Raw genomic sequence first — 13179 nt, forward strand, 5'->3', positions numbered from 1 at the left:
ATTTTTATTATGGGAAAGTCTTTTTTATATGTTGTACATATTTTATTGTTACTCTAAAACTTTCTAAACATTCAAATACTTTAAATTCTGAATGGGGAAAAAAAGATTTGTAAATTTGACAACTTTACATGGCTTGTACACATTTAGAGCTACAGAGTATGAATGGAAAGCTTTTGAATAAAATGAAAAGGCAAAAATATTACATCTTGGTATGTCTTACTACCACTTGTTACTATAATGTATGGTCACCGTTTGTCTTACATTAAATTAAGACTAGCAAAGCATTCTTTAAATGTCAAATCAGTAGGAATAAACTGCAATAAAACAATAGGTTCTTTAATGTCATTTTAAAATGCACAAGTGACATTTGGGCAGTTATGCAAAACACCCAACTTTAACTTGATACTAGTCTAACCCAGTGACTTATGTAAAGGATCTATTTGAATAAAGTGAAAATTAACTGTTCAGCTTTACTTTCTTAAAAAAACATTAGGATGCTGATGCACTTAATTTAGCAACAAACAACTGAATGGATTCCTGTTTCTTAGATTATTCAACAGTATTTGATGTCCAGTTAGATACCATATACAAGTCCCTTAGCTGTGCTGTTGTAAGTATAAATATGTAACAAATCAAAATACTGTTGGAAACGAAACATAATTGCTAATGTTGAATGAGCTGGATTTTATTCATACCAATATGTTAACTTAAAAAATTCACCGAGCTTATGGAAAACCTGTTCTCCAATTGAGACAAGGTGAGACCTGTGTATACAGGTGACGAGTAACTCTGCTGAACTCCTGACTGAGGCGATGAGTTCATTGCTGATACTGTGGACCACCTCACTGATGTTGGACAGTTGAGAGAAGCCACATGATGTTGCACCTTCAGTATATCCCCACACAGCCATAAGTAGTCCTAGAAGCAGCATAAATGCCATCAGGGGCCCAGGGCAAAGCAGCTGGGACCATGAGGCAGAGTGATCACGAAGTGCCTGTGAACAACATCTTGTACAACACGACACTTTAGGAACAGGGGCCTGATCCAAGCTGGAGATGGTGACAGTGGGCCAGTGCGTGTGCAGGTAGTCTGCGGCTCGAGGACTCACGGAGAGGCTCAACATAGAGGGCAATGGTGTTTGGATGAACTCCTCCACTCGCTCCCTGAATAAGTGTACTTTGTCCAAGAAAACCAGTGCTGAATCCTCATCCTCCACAGCAGAGCCCAAGGACACCAGATCCAGCTGCTCCTCCTGTTCCAGTCACAATTAACCACATAATTACTAGATGTGTAGCAATAAAAATAAATATAGTAACTTAAGGTGCACTATAACATTTCTGATGAGTCCTCCAGTCTCCTATCCTCAGATCTGACCTGTAATTTAGCATGGCACAACCTGCTTGTCTCCGAGATATACATTTCATGCCATACTGTGAAATGTTACATGCTATAACACTACGGAGGAGGATCTGCCACCTGCTTATTTTCAAAAAAAAATACACAGTGCACCTTTAAAGTCTAATTGACACAGTATCAAGCTTACTAGATGGTGTATTGATATATCACCATATGCCTTTCTTGAGGCATATGATTTCACAAAACTTATAACATAACTGAACTTCTGCCGCAACTTACGGATTATTTATAGAAAGTAAGCATTTATGGGAAGTAGTCGGCATATTCACAACTTTGATTATTAATTACCAATTTATAAACAGAATGTGCACGTACTGGTTTAACAAATACAGTTGTAAATAAGTGGGTGCTTCCAGATGTATTGTGGAATACAATATATTGAGTCCAACATTTATCATCATATGGTGAATTTATCGTATTCCCTGCAAATGACTGACCACAACCTAATTTTATATATAGGAAATACAAAAAAAGTCTCTTCATAGTACACACCTGCAGCTCCTTCACTCTGTAGATCAGTGGATCATAAGCATGAGCCACTTCTGAGCAGGCTTTATCAAGAGCAACTAGATATGCCCGCTTCTTCTTGACCAATGTTTCCTCCAAGGATTGAAAGAACTGAAGAACCTCCTGTCTATCCTGCCGTAAAACACCGTCGCAACGCTCCTTTTCCTGCTCCAGTTGCTTCCCAAGTTCACAAACCTGTCAAATGGAAGCATCAGTAAACTGGACACGCATTCTATACATTTAATTCAACAACTTCTTCTAACCTGTGTCCATTTTTGCTCAGACAGTTTAGCCAGCTGTTGCGGGGTCTGCTTCTCTCTGATATATGCAGCCTGCAGGTCGTCTATGGGGTGTCCCTGGTGCTGTCCAATAGTCAGACATAAACCACAGATGAGCCGCCGGTCTTGAACACAATACATGTTCAGTGGCTGTTGTTGATGATCCTCGCAAAACGTCCCGCTAGGATGGCCATCTTTCTGGTACTAGTAAAAGAAGAAGAAAATAAGTGTTAGACTTGAGCAAATGCCCTGAATCCTAATAAATTCAAGTGGAAGAAAAGGACAATATACTGGCAAATAGATTCTTCCCTACTTTCTCAATGATTGCCTTCAGTGACACGTTGCAGGGCAGAGCTTCTGTGCCTGTAGGGGGCAGCTCCGCCACATTACGACAGTTGGGGCATTTGAGAGGCAGGCGAAGTGGGCGCCAGATGTTGTAGCTAAGGGACACCTGGAGCAAGCTGTCCAAGCAGGTTTTGCAGAAGGTGTGCGAGCAAGGCAAGACTCTGGGGTCCGTGAACAGAGAGTAGCATACGGAGCATGTCAGGTCCTCCTCCAGGCACTGCATCCCAAGAGTACACCCGGGGCCTGGGGAAAGATGATCTGGCAAGGCGGCACAGGGCAGTGGATGAAAAGTTACCTGGAAAACCTGTTTAGCAAAATACAAGTTTGCTTTCAAAATTGGTTGCATTTGGCTACACAATATGAAAAAGTCAAATAAAACTCGCAAAATTGATCCAGGTTTTGTGAGAGCCTAATAAATAAGTGCCCTAGGGTGGGTCCTGTTACATCACTTCGCTTGTGTGGTTTGCTCTCCTGTAGTTAAGGCAACTTGTAAGGAGTTTTAGGCCTCAATATGGCTTAAAAACATACATCCATGGCAGTCATACGTATGTCACCACCAGTGCACAGGGCAGATGTTTTCTTCCGCATTTAACTGGCGTATTGGTTGACATTTGACCTGTTGCCACCAAGACCTGTTTTTTTTCCAGAAACATGCGTGTAAAACTTGCTAAACATTTCAAACACGTGCTTAAATATGGATTTCTTTTTCGGGTTAAAGTATATCGCCTACATTGCAAAAACTCACCGTTTTACGAAGTGTGTCTCTCCAAACTACGGCCCAAACCGACAACTCATCTCATTTCCTGTTATGCTCATGCTGCGTTCAAGGACATCTAGTGAATATGGATAACTAACGTGATTTATACAAGCCGTTTCAATGATTGCCGGATTTTGAGAGGATATGTATTGAATTTTCTATATATGTATTATTGTGGCGGAATCTGAGTATAAATTAAAATTATGGGCCTGGTCTCTTTTTTATAGCCGTCCAAAGAAAAATGTTTGGCTCTGTACAGCGTCTGCGCATGCGAAGTGGTGGCCAATCGTTGCACGCCGTCATTTGAAAACAAACTCCGTATGAAAGTGATGTACAGTACAACAAAGTAAGCAGAAAATGAATCCAATGTCATGTCACTGCAAAAGTATGTAAACTCAAACAACTTTCACAACAGAGCACACGCGCACACAGTCTCTCGATTTGGGTTTACCTATTTATTTTTCTCAAAGACAACCTAGCCTGAAGAAGTAGTCTCCCAGAAACCTGTGGACAAACCACTTCAATTCTTCAGAAACCAAATCTTTGCGAACATGGAATGCTGCAAACTTAAAGAACCCTTTGCTTAACACAAAGTTTGAGCACAATCTGTAGAAGTTCACTACAGTTCAGAGAACAGAGGAGATACATTTACAGCTAGCGGGTAAATATTTTGTCTTGGGAAATAAAAAGGTACAGCAAAGTTCTTTATGGGTTTATTGATTTTAAGGAGAACCCATTTAACTCCACTCCTCCATCTGGGGGAACCTTTTTACATTAACATTGAGAATAGAAGTTCAGGTTCCCCTTTAGTCTGAAAAACAAAAGTAGTCTAAACTGCTACTCCTGAAATAAAGTATTTTTCACTAAAAGCATCAATTATTTCTTCTGAAAAAAAACAAAGATTGTGGTGAAGTGATGCATACATTTTGGGCCGTTGGCAGCTCGAATCTATGAACCCAATCAGCACCCCTTATAAACTTACTTGCAGTACATGTGCAAAATCACAGATTTAGCAAACTGGACACTGGATGAGGAACAAGGGAAGGGATCAACATGTCACATTTAAGCACAGTTTACTTAAAATAAAGTTACACTGTATCCACAGTCTAAGGAAACTAATATACCCTAAAAAAAGAGCTGTGCTATAGTTTAGTTCATGCAAAGGTTACGATTCACAATCCTACATTTAATGGCCCTTGCTCTCGTCTTCCTTAGTGATAGGTCAAAACTATGGCAACATTACTGCAGAACAGCGACTTCGCTGTAACTAAAAGTAAAGACATGTCACAAGGGAACAGATGTTTTGGTTACTATAGAGATGTCAAGAGTGAGTTTCACAGCATCCAGCTCATGTCTGGAGTGTAGGTTAATTATCATGGTGTAATATAATCTTTGTCAATCGTCTTTACAGAAGCAAAATAAAAGCTGAAAATAAAAGTATAATAAAAAAAGGAATACACTGGAGGTAAAACAAGACCCCAAAAAGCCACCAAATGCATCGTGATAAAACGCACTGCTGCTTTACAACTGCTAATAGCATTGTCCAGTGTCATTAATACTAACTTAATTCAAAACAACAAAAAATGACATTTCTTTTTCAAATATCTAATGATCGTATTATAAGGGGCTTCAGGATCAGCCTCTCTTTCCAGAGTAGAATTCTGTGTTCAAAACCTTTGCTAACCTCATTTCACTTTGTTACTCTTCTCTTGTATTAGTTTCTTTCTTCTCTTTGCATGCATTTTTAGCATCCTTGCATACTCCCCAATCACACACGCAGCCAAGCGCACACCACTCATCTGTCCATATTCGCACACGCAACTTGCGCAGCCGGACTCTTGGCCTGGCCCCCATGGGAAGAGGACTTCGCCCGGTGAGGGCGTTGCGTTGGAGGAGATGAACCTGGCTCCTCAGCATTGAGTCCAGACATTCGTACACAATGGGTCCATTCACACACATGTCTGATAGCGTGGCCGATTGGGGGAAGGGCTCATTACAGCCCTATTTAGTCGGAGGACCGCAGAATTGTGAATTGTTCATGGTTCAGCTCATTTTCATCTCTGCTTTTTCTTGTACTGATATATTTAAAGAAGTCTTGATTTCTATTGTTGAAAGTTCACGATTCTCTCAGGTAGGTCATTTCATTTGACGTAGATTTCCAGTGACGGCTGCTCCAATAACAGAAGTTATGTCAGCATGTCTCTCAACGCATTCAACGTAGATGTTTTGCATTTTTGCAACATGTAGCCACTCATTCTCATTCGCACCCACTCGCCATCTCAAACTTCATTTGGGCCGGTTCCTCGGGAATGCCAAATGAAATCCATTCATTTTCCTGTCAAATAAGATGCAGCCATAGATCCCACGAGCCAAGCACAATGGATCAAGTTTCTCACACTCGCTCTCTCTCTCGCTCTAATTTTTTATGTTGAACAGAGTGCTGCATCGTGAACAAAACTCCAGAATACCCCAGATGCCTTCTAGAACTGGAATCCCTGAGCTGGCACGTTGGCAGGGTTGAAGCCAAAAGTTCCATCTTGGATGGCTTCTGGACCCCGACCGGTATCGTCATCAATCTATATCAAAAGAGGAAAATCTCAGTTTATGTCAAATGTAAAACATTGTTCACGCAGGACACATCAAAATAACTCACATCATCAGATGAGAAAAACTGGTCAATAATTTCGAATGCCAATTTGTAGATGTCTTCATTTTCATGATTCTGCAGTGCTTCCACCTTTTGTAAACCTGACCAAGGAAAGAAACGCAAGCATAAGTTACCACACCAACCTTTAGTTTATGGAAACACTGTATGAAACATTTACCTCCACACTGCTCAATGTGACCAGCAATCGTGTCTGCCTCATCTTCAAACATTTTCAAAATATTGCTTAGCCCATCAAGGACTACCTGCACAACTTGGGCATCCTTCACAGTTAGCAGGTTGCAGAATGGTGGAATTACATCCATATCAATCAAGTGTTCCACCTATTGACATAAATGACATACAAGTTGTTGTTGGGGTTTAGTGCACTTTAATCTTAATCTAATGATGAGGGCATACCTGATCTTTCCTTCCACTAATCGTCAGGTTGCTTATAGCCCAGGCTGCTTCTTTTTGTGTGCCGAAGTCACCCTAGTAGAAAATAATAATGAAAAAATTAATATTTTGTTTTAAACTCTTAAATGCAAGAAGACATTAATGGGCATAGACAAACCTTATCAAGTAATTGGATGATCATAGGAACGAGCTTGGCATCAATGACAGCCTGCACCTGCTGCTGGTTTCCAGCCGTTATGTTCGACAGGAACCACACTGCTTCCTACAGGACATTTTTTTTAAATTGTAACACACACATACACTTTATATATATATATATATATATATACATACATATACACACATTTGTCAAAAGTTTATGGTAATTGGATCAGAATTTAGACCACACAAAGTGTAATCTAAGACAGAGACAGAGTGCTGTGGGAGGGGCATGGGTGAACTGGAGGCTCTAATCATTGCTTCTGTCAATAATGAAGCCTCGTTTTCACATGACAGATCTCAGATGCACTCCTTCATCGGCACAGACTTACAGTCTTGGCACCCGTTTGCCACCAGCCACTTGAAACACATTCAGATTCTCACTCATACGTATATCCAACTAACTGTAGATCATCTTTATCTTCATTGTCTTCGTCTTTCTTCATGCAGAGATTTCCCTACATCTTAAAACATTCACACATGACTGTTGCACAAAGTCTCTGATTTCATCACGTCCACTGAATTTGTCTGTTTAAGTCCTAATCAAACATCTAATCTGCTGTTTGCAGAACACATTACCTTATTGATCTTCTCTTTGGGGTGAGTGAGAAGGTCAGAAAAGTGACTGAGAGCTTGACAGTTGAGCACAACCTGGGTCTGTTCATCTGTTCCAGTCACTATGTTTCCCACAGCTCTAAGAGCAGCCGTCTGGAGGACATATGTGTTGTCACATTATAATGTTGAAGTCCCACAGACAAACATCAGTACAACAAATACAAGTTTGTTCTTACCTGAACTTTGACCTCCACATGACTGAGCAGTGGAACCAAAAGAGGAACAATGCCAGAGTCAATGACCATTTGGATTTGCTCATTGCCAGCATCAGTCAAGTATGATAAAGCCCATACAGTGTCAACCAGGATCTGAATAAAAACAGGTTTGAGCAACATATTTTACATCTGGATGGAAAGAAGACAAAGAAATAAAAAAATAAATACTTACACTGACATCCGAGTGGCGGATTAACCTAAACAGGGCAGGCAGAATCTGGAAAGACAAATACTCTCCACTTTAAAACCAGTCTTGGCACGTCAGTTAAAAGAAATAATTTTATCAATTGACACACCTCTTGGATTGTTTCCATAGATGGTGGGGGGTCCTTATGGCGACAGAGATTGACCATAACCCAAGTCACATTGCGAAGAAAGGTGATGGGAATGGAGGGACTTATGAAGCCCAGCAGAGGCCTCACCACTCCCAAGTCAATGACATAGTCTCTGCACTGAGGTCCATCACCTAAGAAAAGGGAGCAAATGTTTCATATCGACATGCACTGCAGTTCGCTCTAGACAACTCACTCAAGGGTTCCAACTCACCAATGATGTTGCCCAATGCCCACACTGCCTGTTCGCACACATTCTGATGAGAGGATTCAAGTAGTCTCAGGAAGCGTGGGACAGCATCTTTAAGAAAAACATGTATAGGTTTGTGCTATATTGGTTTGTGATGTGTAATTATTTTTAATTTGTTTAAGTAAGTCTCTATATGCATTAACAGCTTGGCTTTAGTAAATGCCATTTATTTGAGACTAAAGCAATTTTGTGATGCGAGTCTCAACTGGCAAAGCCCTTAATGCTTTTAATCATAGACGACAGTCAAAAGTTTGCACTGAATCAGGGGTATGAGAGGGATGCCTTGTTTTAACAACATGCCGCAGATCAGATAAACAAGTGTAACTGTCATCCACAGGAGGCCCCTGCAGGAGGAAGTGGCCCACCAGATGATGGGTGAAGCAGTAGACTTACGTGCTTGAACCACTGCTTGAGTTTGCTCTGAAGTTCCTGATGCTATATTTGTGAGGGCCCAGGCTGCCTCAAACTGAAGAGATGGGCTGGAATGTGAGAATTGTATCAAAAGTTAAAAAACTAGCAACAACAATGGCAACAAATAATTGTAAATACAGCTTACTTGTCATCTCGGTCCAGGCAACGCACCAATATGGGAAGAATCCCAGACTTTAGCAGGTCATCAATGGGAGGGTTACGATCACTGGACAGCAACTTCCTAAACATACCACAGTGGCCATTTCAAACATTGCTTTAATTAAACAACATGCAAACCCTCTTTGGCCCCTGATAAGACTAAGAAAGTATCACTAAATAAAAATCTATTTAATAAAATAATTGTAATGTACAACAGCACAGAGAAAGGATATGCATCAAAAAATGTTTTTGTAATTTTGTCTGAGATCTGCATTTAAATCACAAAAAATTAACATCCAGTGTCATCTCCCAAATAAAGTGATATGACATGACAGTGTAGTAAAGAAATCATTACGCTTTTGCCACACTTGTTGACCTTTCAGCCTCCTCTTACGGCCAATTTATCAAATTTCTGATGGATGTAATATCGTCTGAATATTGACATCAAGATATTAAAACAATATTGAGGTATTCATTTTCACCAATACTTCCCACTTACAGCACTTTATGTATTTGTGGGGGTTATTCATTTATAACTGTACATTTTGCATGAGTTAATGACTGAATATAGTGCAATGTATCTATACATGCTTGGTTTAAACTGAATGGGTTACTGACCTGGCAGCCTGAACAGCACTTAGCTGGATGCCCTGGTTATTGCTGTTGGCATTCTACAATGAAGCATAAAAATACATTTAAAATGGTCTCTGTTCAAAATTATATCATACTAAATTATTATTAGGGGTGAGAACAAGAACAAACTTACTTCCACTATTGCTTCAAGTGAGGCGTTTTGCTAAAAAAAAAAACAATGAAAAATTAAAATAGTAAGATTTCAACAGATCTCACAAACTTTGTCTGCCTGTTTGTTATGCAGGTGGTGTAGACCACACTACAGATCTACTTCATGAGTTTAAAAAAAAAATAAGGAAAACTTTTTACTGCATCGAGTAAACGTATGACAAGGACGTAAATATGAGCATTCCATAAGCATTTACTTTAACAAGCCAATCGCAGTGGAAGTATCATTATTCATGTATATGAAAACATGGAATTGAATCATAGTTTCCTGTGCATGTACAAGAGAACACAACTGATGATAAACTGTGATCCTCAATGCTCAACTTTTTACAGAAATATTGAGAACACTTGAACTAAACCATTTTATGTTCAAACAGTTTGCCATGTCACAATGTGAGACATCACATGTAAATCATTACTGGTTCTTACTTCTGTTCTATGAAGATATGAGACACACAAACTCAGACATGCAAACAGACTTTATCAAAGTTTAATTATTTTTTTAATAATAGACAATGCCCTTTATCAAAGCTACTTGCCTTAGCTTTAAACATGCATTCAATAATTTAAGAAACCTGGTGAAGCTAAAAAGAAAGTCAAATGTGCAACCATACCGATCTGAAATCTCCATCCAGATCACAGTCCTCACACATATCTTCATGAGGTACATTTCTTCTTTTCAAAAGATGCTCATCTCGTTTCACCTGTGTGCATTAATAAGAATAGTAAATTAGCTGTTATACTGCAACAAACACATATAGTGAGGAAACACATACCTTTCGGAGTTCTACGACAACTTCAGTCCTCTGTCTCCTCATAGTCTGTAGGTAATAAAAAGAGTTGATTGTTTGTGGTGCATAGCCGTTTGTTAAATTGCATATCGTTTAGTTTCTGTGGGAAAAATGAATATAGATGTGGACTTATTGGTGCAAATGCATGCTAGTAAAGTGTTGCCTCAGTTCTAGACAGGTTTCTAGGCGTAGGCGGAGGTATTTGTTGCCTGGTGGCATTCATGGTCAGATTGACAGACTGGATACGTTCGATGTAACCATTTTATTTCAGCTATGACTTAATGATTATAATAAGGTGCTAGAATGGCGGAGGGTGAATAGCTGCCAACTTTGCCCCTTTGTGGACATGGAACAGCTTACACTGAAGCGTCCATCTGTCCTAATAGTGGAAGCTACCCACGCGTGGCAGCGCGGAAGAAACACATCTTGGGCGTTACAAAACAACATGTCTAATAGATTTCGTTTCTAAGTTTACAAAACCAAATGTGTTACAAACTCTCCGCGTTCATCTTTTGTTTTTCTGACGATAAAGACGGGGGATGGGTGCAGGCACCAGCAGCACCAAGCCCATCGTTGAGCTCGTTCAGGAAGCTAACAAGCAGCAGTTCGATAGCCGAGCCCACTCCTGTATCAAAACACCGATTTAACAGTGCAATAAATGTCAGATTCAGCCAATGATACAGTTAAACTACACATATGAAAGCAATGGCACGAAGGTGAGCATCTGCATCCACGTAGTTGGCTTCGACGTCGAACTGTTGCAAATATTTTGTTGGATGATGATCTTAACTCCTGTTAGCCTGTTTGGCCTGTTTAGCACTAGAGCACAAAGCTAAGCTAACGGGACACGTCCATATGCGCCCCCTAGTTAGCCTAACTTGTTTTACTAATCAAATACTACCAAACCACTAATCGCAACAGAACACATCGCATTTTATATCCATGGGTAATACATGAAGACATTGTCTGAGACAACGAATATTTTTGTAGAAGTGGAAATTATAACGACGTCACAGTGAAAGCGAGCTGTCCGTGAGCAAAGCCTGCACCGCAGTGAAGGAGATCCTCGCCAGAAATTACCTCCAAATCTCGACCTTTGTTCTTGAAATTCTTCAGTCGCTGGTTGTCTAGTTTCTCGTTATCGGCCATATTCGTAGTCGTGTTTTTTACAACGTTAATCGTAAAATGAGCTGTTAAGTTGGCCCTTTCTAGTTCCCTTTCTCGGTCTCGGTTAGCGGACTATTTTCTGCTGCTGTGTCCGCAGTGCATACTGGGAATGCCGGGCGGGCGGGTGCAGGAGGAGGGCGGGTGCAGGAGGAGGGTGGGCAGCCCGCTCTGCGTAGAAGAGGAAGGGTGGGGATTCCCCTCCGCTCTCATTGGTCTCTGTTATGGCCTGGCTGTGCGGGCTTCACTGGCACCGTGGGACGGGCACAGGTAAGTAAGGAACTATATTGGACCAGACATTGCCTAGAATCGTCTGTGTTGCATTCAAGACCACGAGATCACAATTTAGACAAGTTTATTTGGCCACCAGGGCTATGCTTTAATCTGTCAGGTTTAGGCTAAAATAAAGTATGACATCTTCAGATATACTAAAAACATCTGTACAGTGCAGAGCCTATAATCCTACTCAGCTACTCAGCTGTTAAGATGACAGGTTTTATCTACAGATCAAACAAACATGAACGATAAGAAAACAAGAGTTACAGTTTACTATTGCTATGCCTAAATGTTATGTCATGATTTCTTTGGAAATAATAGAATAGGCTACCGTGGGTAGTAATTTGCAGTGTTTACGCATTTATATCTTTGAAATGGGCAGGTTGTTCAGTGTTCTATTAGAATTTATCAACAATTGAAATACTGAAGAATTGTATGATGGTCTTGCCCAGTTAGTCTTACCACTCTGGAGATGTTGCAATTAAAAAATAACAGTACAATAATTTTCCCTCTGATTGTCCTTAAATTGGCCTACATTTTGACCTAACTTATAAGTCCACAGGCTAAAGCTTTCTTTATTGTGATAAAACTGGGACAATTTAACTGGAGCTTAATCTTAATGTCCTCTTTTGTCTGTCTCAGTGGTGTTTTCATTAGATAGTCTATTTTCCTGAATCCTTCTTGGAGTCCCATGCCTGTAGCAGCTGAGCATGGCTGAATAAACCAGGCTCTGCCCTCGCACACTCTTCGGAGGTCAAGCTTCTCACAGAGGGCTCCTGCACTCAGTGCCCCAGCAAGATCCTGTTTATTGGCAAGGACCACCAATGGAATGCCCCTAAGGCTCTCATAACGCAAGGTCTGTAAAAGAAACTACATATAAAACTGTCTGCCGTTAATTTGATGGTTTGTGCTTATGATGCTTGGTTACCCGATGAAGTTCCTTACGAGCCTCCTCCAATCGTTTTTGGTCCCAGCTGTCCACCACAAAAAGTACCCCCGCTGCATCAGGGTAGAAATGTTTCCAATAAGGTCTCATCTTCCTCTGGCCACCGATGTCCCATAGAGTGAGTGCCAGGCTGCTTCGGTCTATGTCCAGGCTTTCCACATTAAAGCCTACAGTCTGCACTGTCCACACACTCTCGTTGAATTTCAGTTTGTACAATAGTGTGGTTTTTCCTGAACCATCCAGTCCAAGCATCAAGACATGAGCCTGCTTCTGAGGCTTGGAGCTACGAGTTCCCATGTTCCCACACTGTAAACAAAAAAACTATTGATCTTTTCTGACCAGCAGTCTTTCAAAGGGTGAGACTTGGGAGGCTAGCCCAGTTGACTGGAGCTTTCGGAAAATCTATTTTTAGTACAGTGACAGTGCAGGGGTAAACACCTGCCTCAGTACATCTCAGAAGTAAACAGAAGTCAAGCTTTGCATTATACAACTAAAAGACAGCCTGTAGTATTTTTTTTTTCTTTTTCTAGTTTTATTATTTGCATTAAACCACATACTACTTTAGATTTGCACAAATGTTAAATTTCCAGTTGCATAAACACACACCTGCAGTGATTACATTTTTGATCAATACTTTAAATGTGTAAAATCCATTTA

General features: G+C 40.4%; 3 protein-coding genes across 4 annotated transcripts; all 3 read right to left on the reverse strand.

Annotated features, from left to right (window-relative positions):
- Positions 1-420: 420 nt before the first annotated feature.
- On the reverse strand, positions 421-3424 carry trim59 (tripartite motif containing 59). Of its 2 annotated transcripts, XM_033976480.2 has the most exons (5): positions 3292-3424; positions 2515-2850; positions 2187-2405; positions 1909-2118; positions 421-1252 (listed from the first exon to the last, which is right to left on the reverse strand). In XM_033976480.2, the coding sequence occupies exons 2-5, from the start codon at positions 2767-2769 to the stop codon at positions 686-688; spliced, it is 1251 nt and encodes a 416-aa protein (XP_033832371.1). In that variant the 5' UTR covers positions 2770-2850; positions 3292-3424; the 3' UTR covers positions 421-685. The 2 variants fall into 2 exon arrangements, with proteins under 2 accessions (XP_033832371.1, XP_055082202.1); XM_055226227.1 differs by lacking the exon at positions 3292-3424 and having other exon boundaries at positions 2515-3104.
- Positions 3425-3739: 315 nt separating this feature from the next.
- On the reverse strand, positions 3740-11441 carry kpna4 (karyopherin alpha 4 (importin alpha 3)). Its single transcript, XM_033976475.2, has 17 exons — positions 11217-11441; positions 10122-10166; positions 9960-10049; positions 9311-9340; positions 9163-9215; positions 8531-8626; positions 8368-8453; positions 7939-8025; positions 7689-7858; positions 7565-7609; positions 7354-7485; positions 7142-7270; positions 6522-6626; positions 6368-6439; positions 6129-6291; positions 5957-6051; positions 3740-5879 (listed from the first exon to the last, which is right to left on the reverse strand). The coding sequence occupies exons 1-17, from the start codon at positions 11283-11285 to the stop codon at positions 5784-5786; spliced, it is 1563 nt and encodes a 520-aa protein (XP_033832366.1). The 5' UTR covers positions 11286-11441; the 3' UTR covers positions 3740-5783.
- A 538-nt stretch (positions 11442-11979) lies between these two features.
- Positions 11980-12851, reverse strand: LOC117379776 (ADP-ribosylation factor-like protein 14). Its single transcript, XM_033976487.2, has 2 exons — positions 12505-12851; positions 11980-12434 (listed from the first exon to the last, which is right to left on the reverse strand). Exons 1-2 carry the CDS (start codon positions 12817-12819, stop codon positions 12120-12122), a joined length of 630 nt encoding a protein of 209 aa, XP_033832378.1. The 5' UTR covers positions 12820-12851; the 3' UTR covers positions 11980-12119.
- Between the last annotated feature and the right edge of the window lie 328 nt (positions 12852-13179).

Source organism: Periophthalmus magnuspinnatus, chromosome 13, assembly GCF_009829125.3.
Source record: "Periophthalmus magnuspinnatus isolate fPerMag1 chromosome 13, fPerMag1.2.pri, whole genome shotgun sequence".
NCBI lineage: Eukaryota > Metazoa > Chordata > Actinopteri > Gobiiformes > Gobiidae > Periophthalmus > Periophthalmus magnuspinnatus.

Coding starts and splice junctions, on each gene's coding strand:
- trim59 (XM_055226227.1), bottom strand. CDS start 2,892: ATGCAACCAATTTTGAAAGCAAACTTGTATTTTGCTAAACAGGTTTTC. Junction 2,119..2,186: donor CTGAGCAAAAATGGACACAG/GTTAGAAGAAGT, acceptor TCCATTTGACAG/GTTTGTGAACTTGGGAAGCA. Junction 1,253..1,908: donor ACAGAGTGAAGGAGCTGCAG/GTGTGTACTATG, acceptor TGACTGGAACAG/GAGGAGCAGCTGGATCTGGT.
- kpna4 (XM_033976475.2), bottom strand. CDS start 11,285: ATGGCCGATAACGAGAAACTAGACAACCAGCGACTGAAGAATTTCAAG. Junction 8,026..8,367: donor TCAAGCAGTGGTTCAAGCAC/GTAAGTCTACTG, acceptor TTTTTCTTAAAG/ATGCTGTCCCACGCTTCCTG. Junction 6,627..7,141: donor CCAAAGAGAAGATCAATAAG/GTAATGTGTTCT, acceptor AATGTCCTGTAG/GAAGCAGTGTGGTTCCTGTC.
- LOC117379776 (XM_033976487.2), bottom strand. CDS start 12,819: ATGGGAACTCGTAGCTCCAAGCCTCAGAAGCAGGCTCATGTCTTGATG. Junction 12,435..12,504: donor CTCGTAAGGAACTTCATCGG/GTAACCAAGCAT, acceptor TTTCTTTTACAG/ACCTTGCGTTATGAGAGCCT.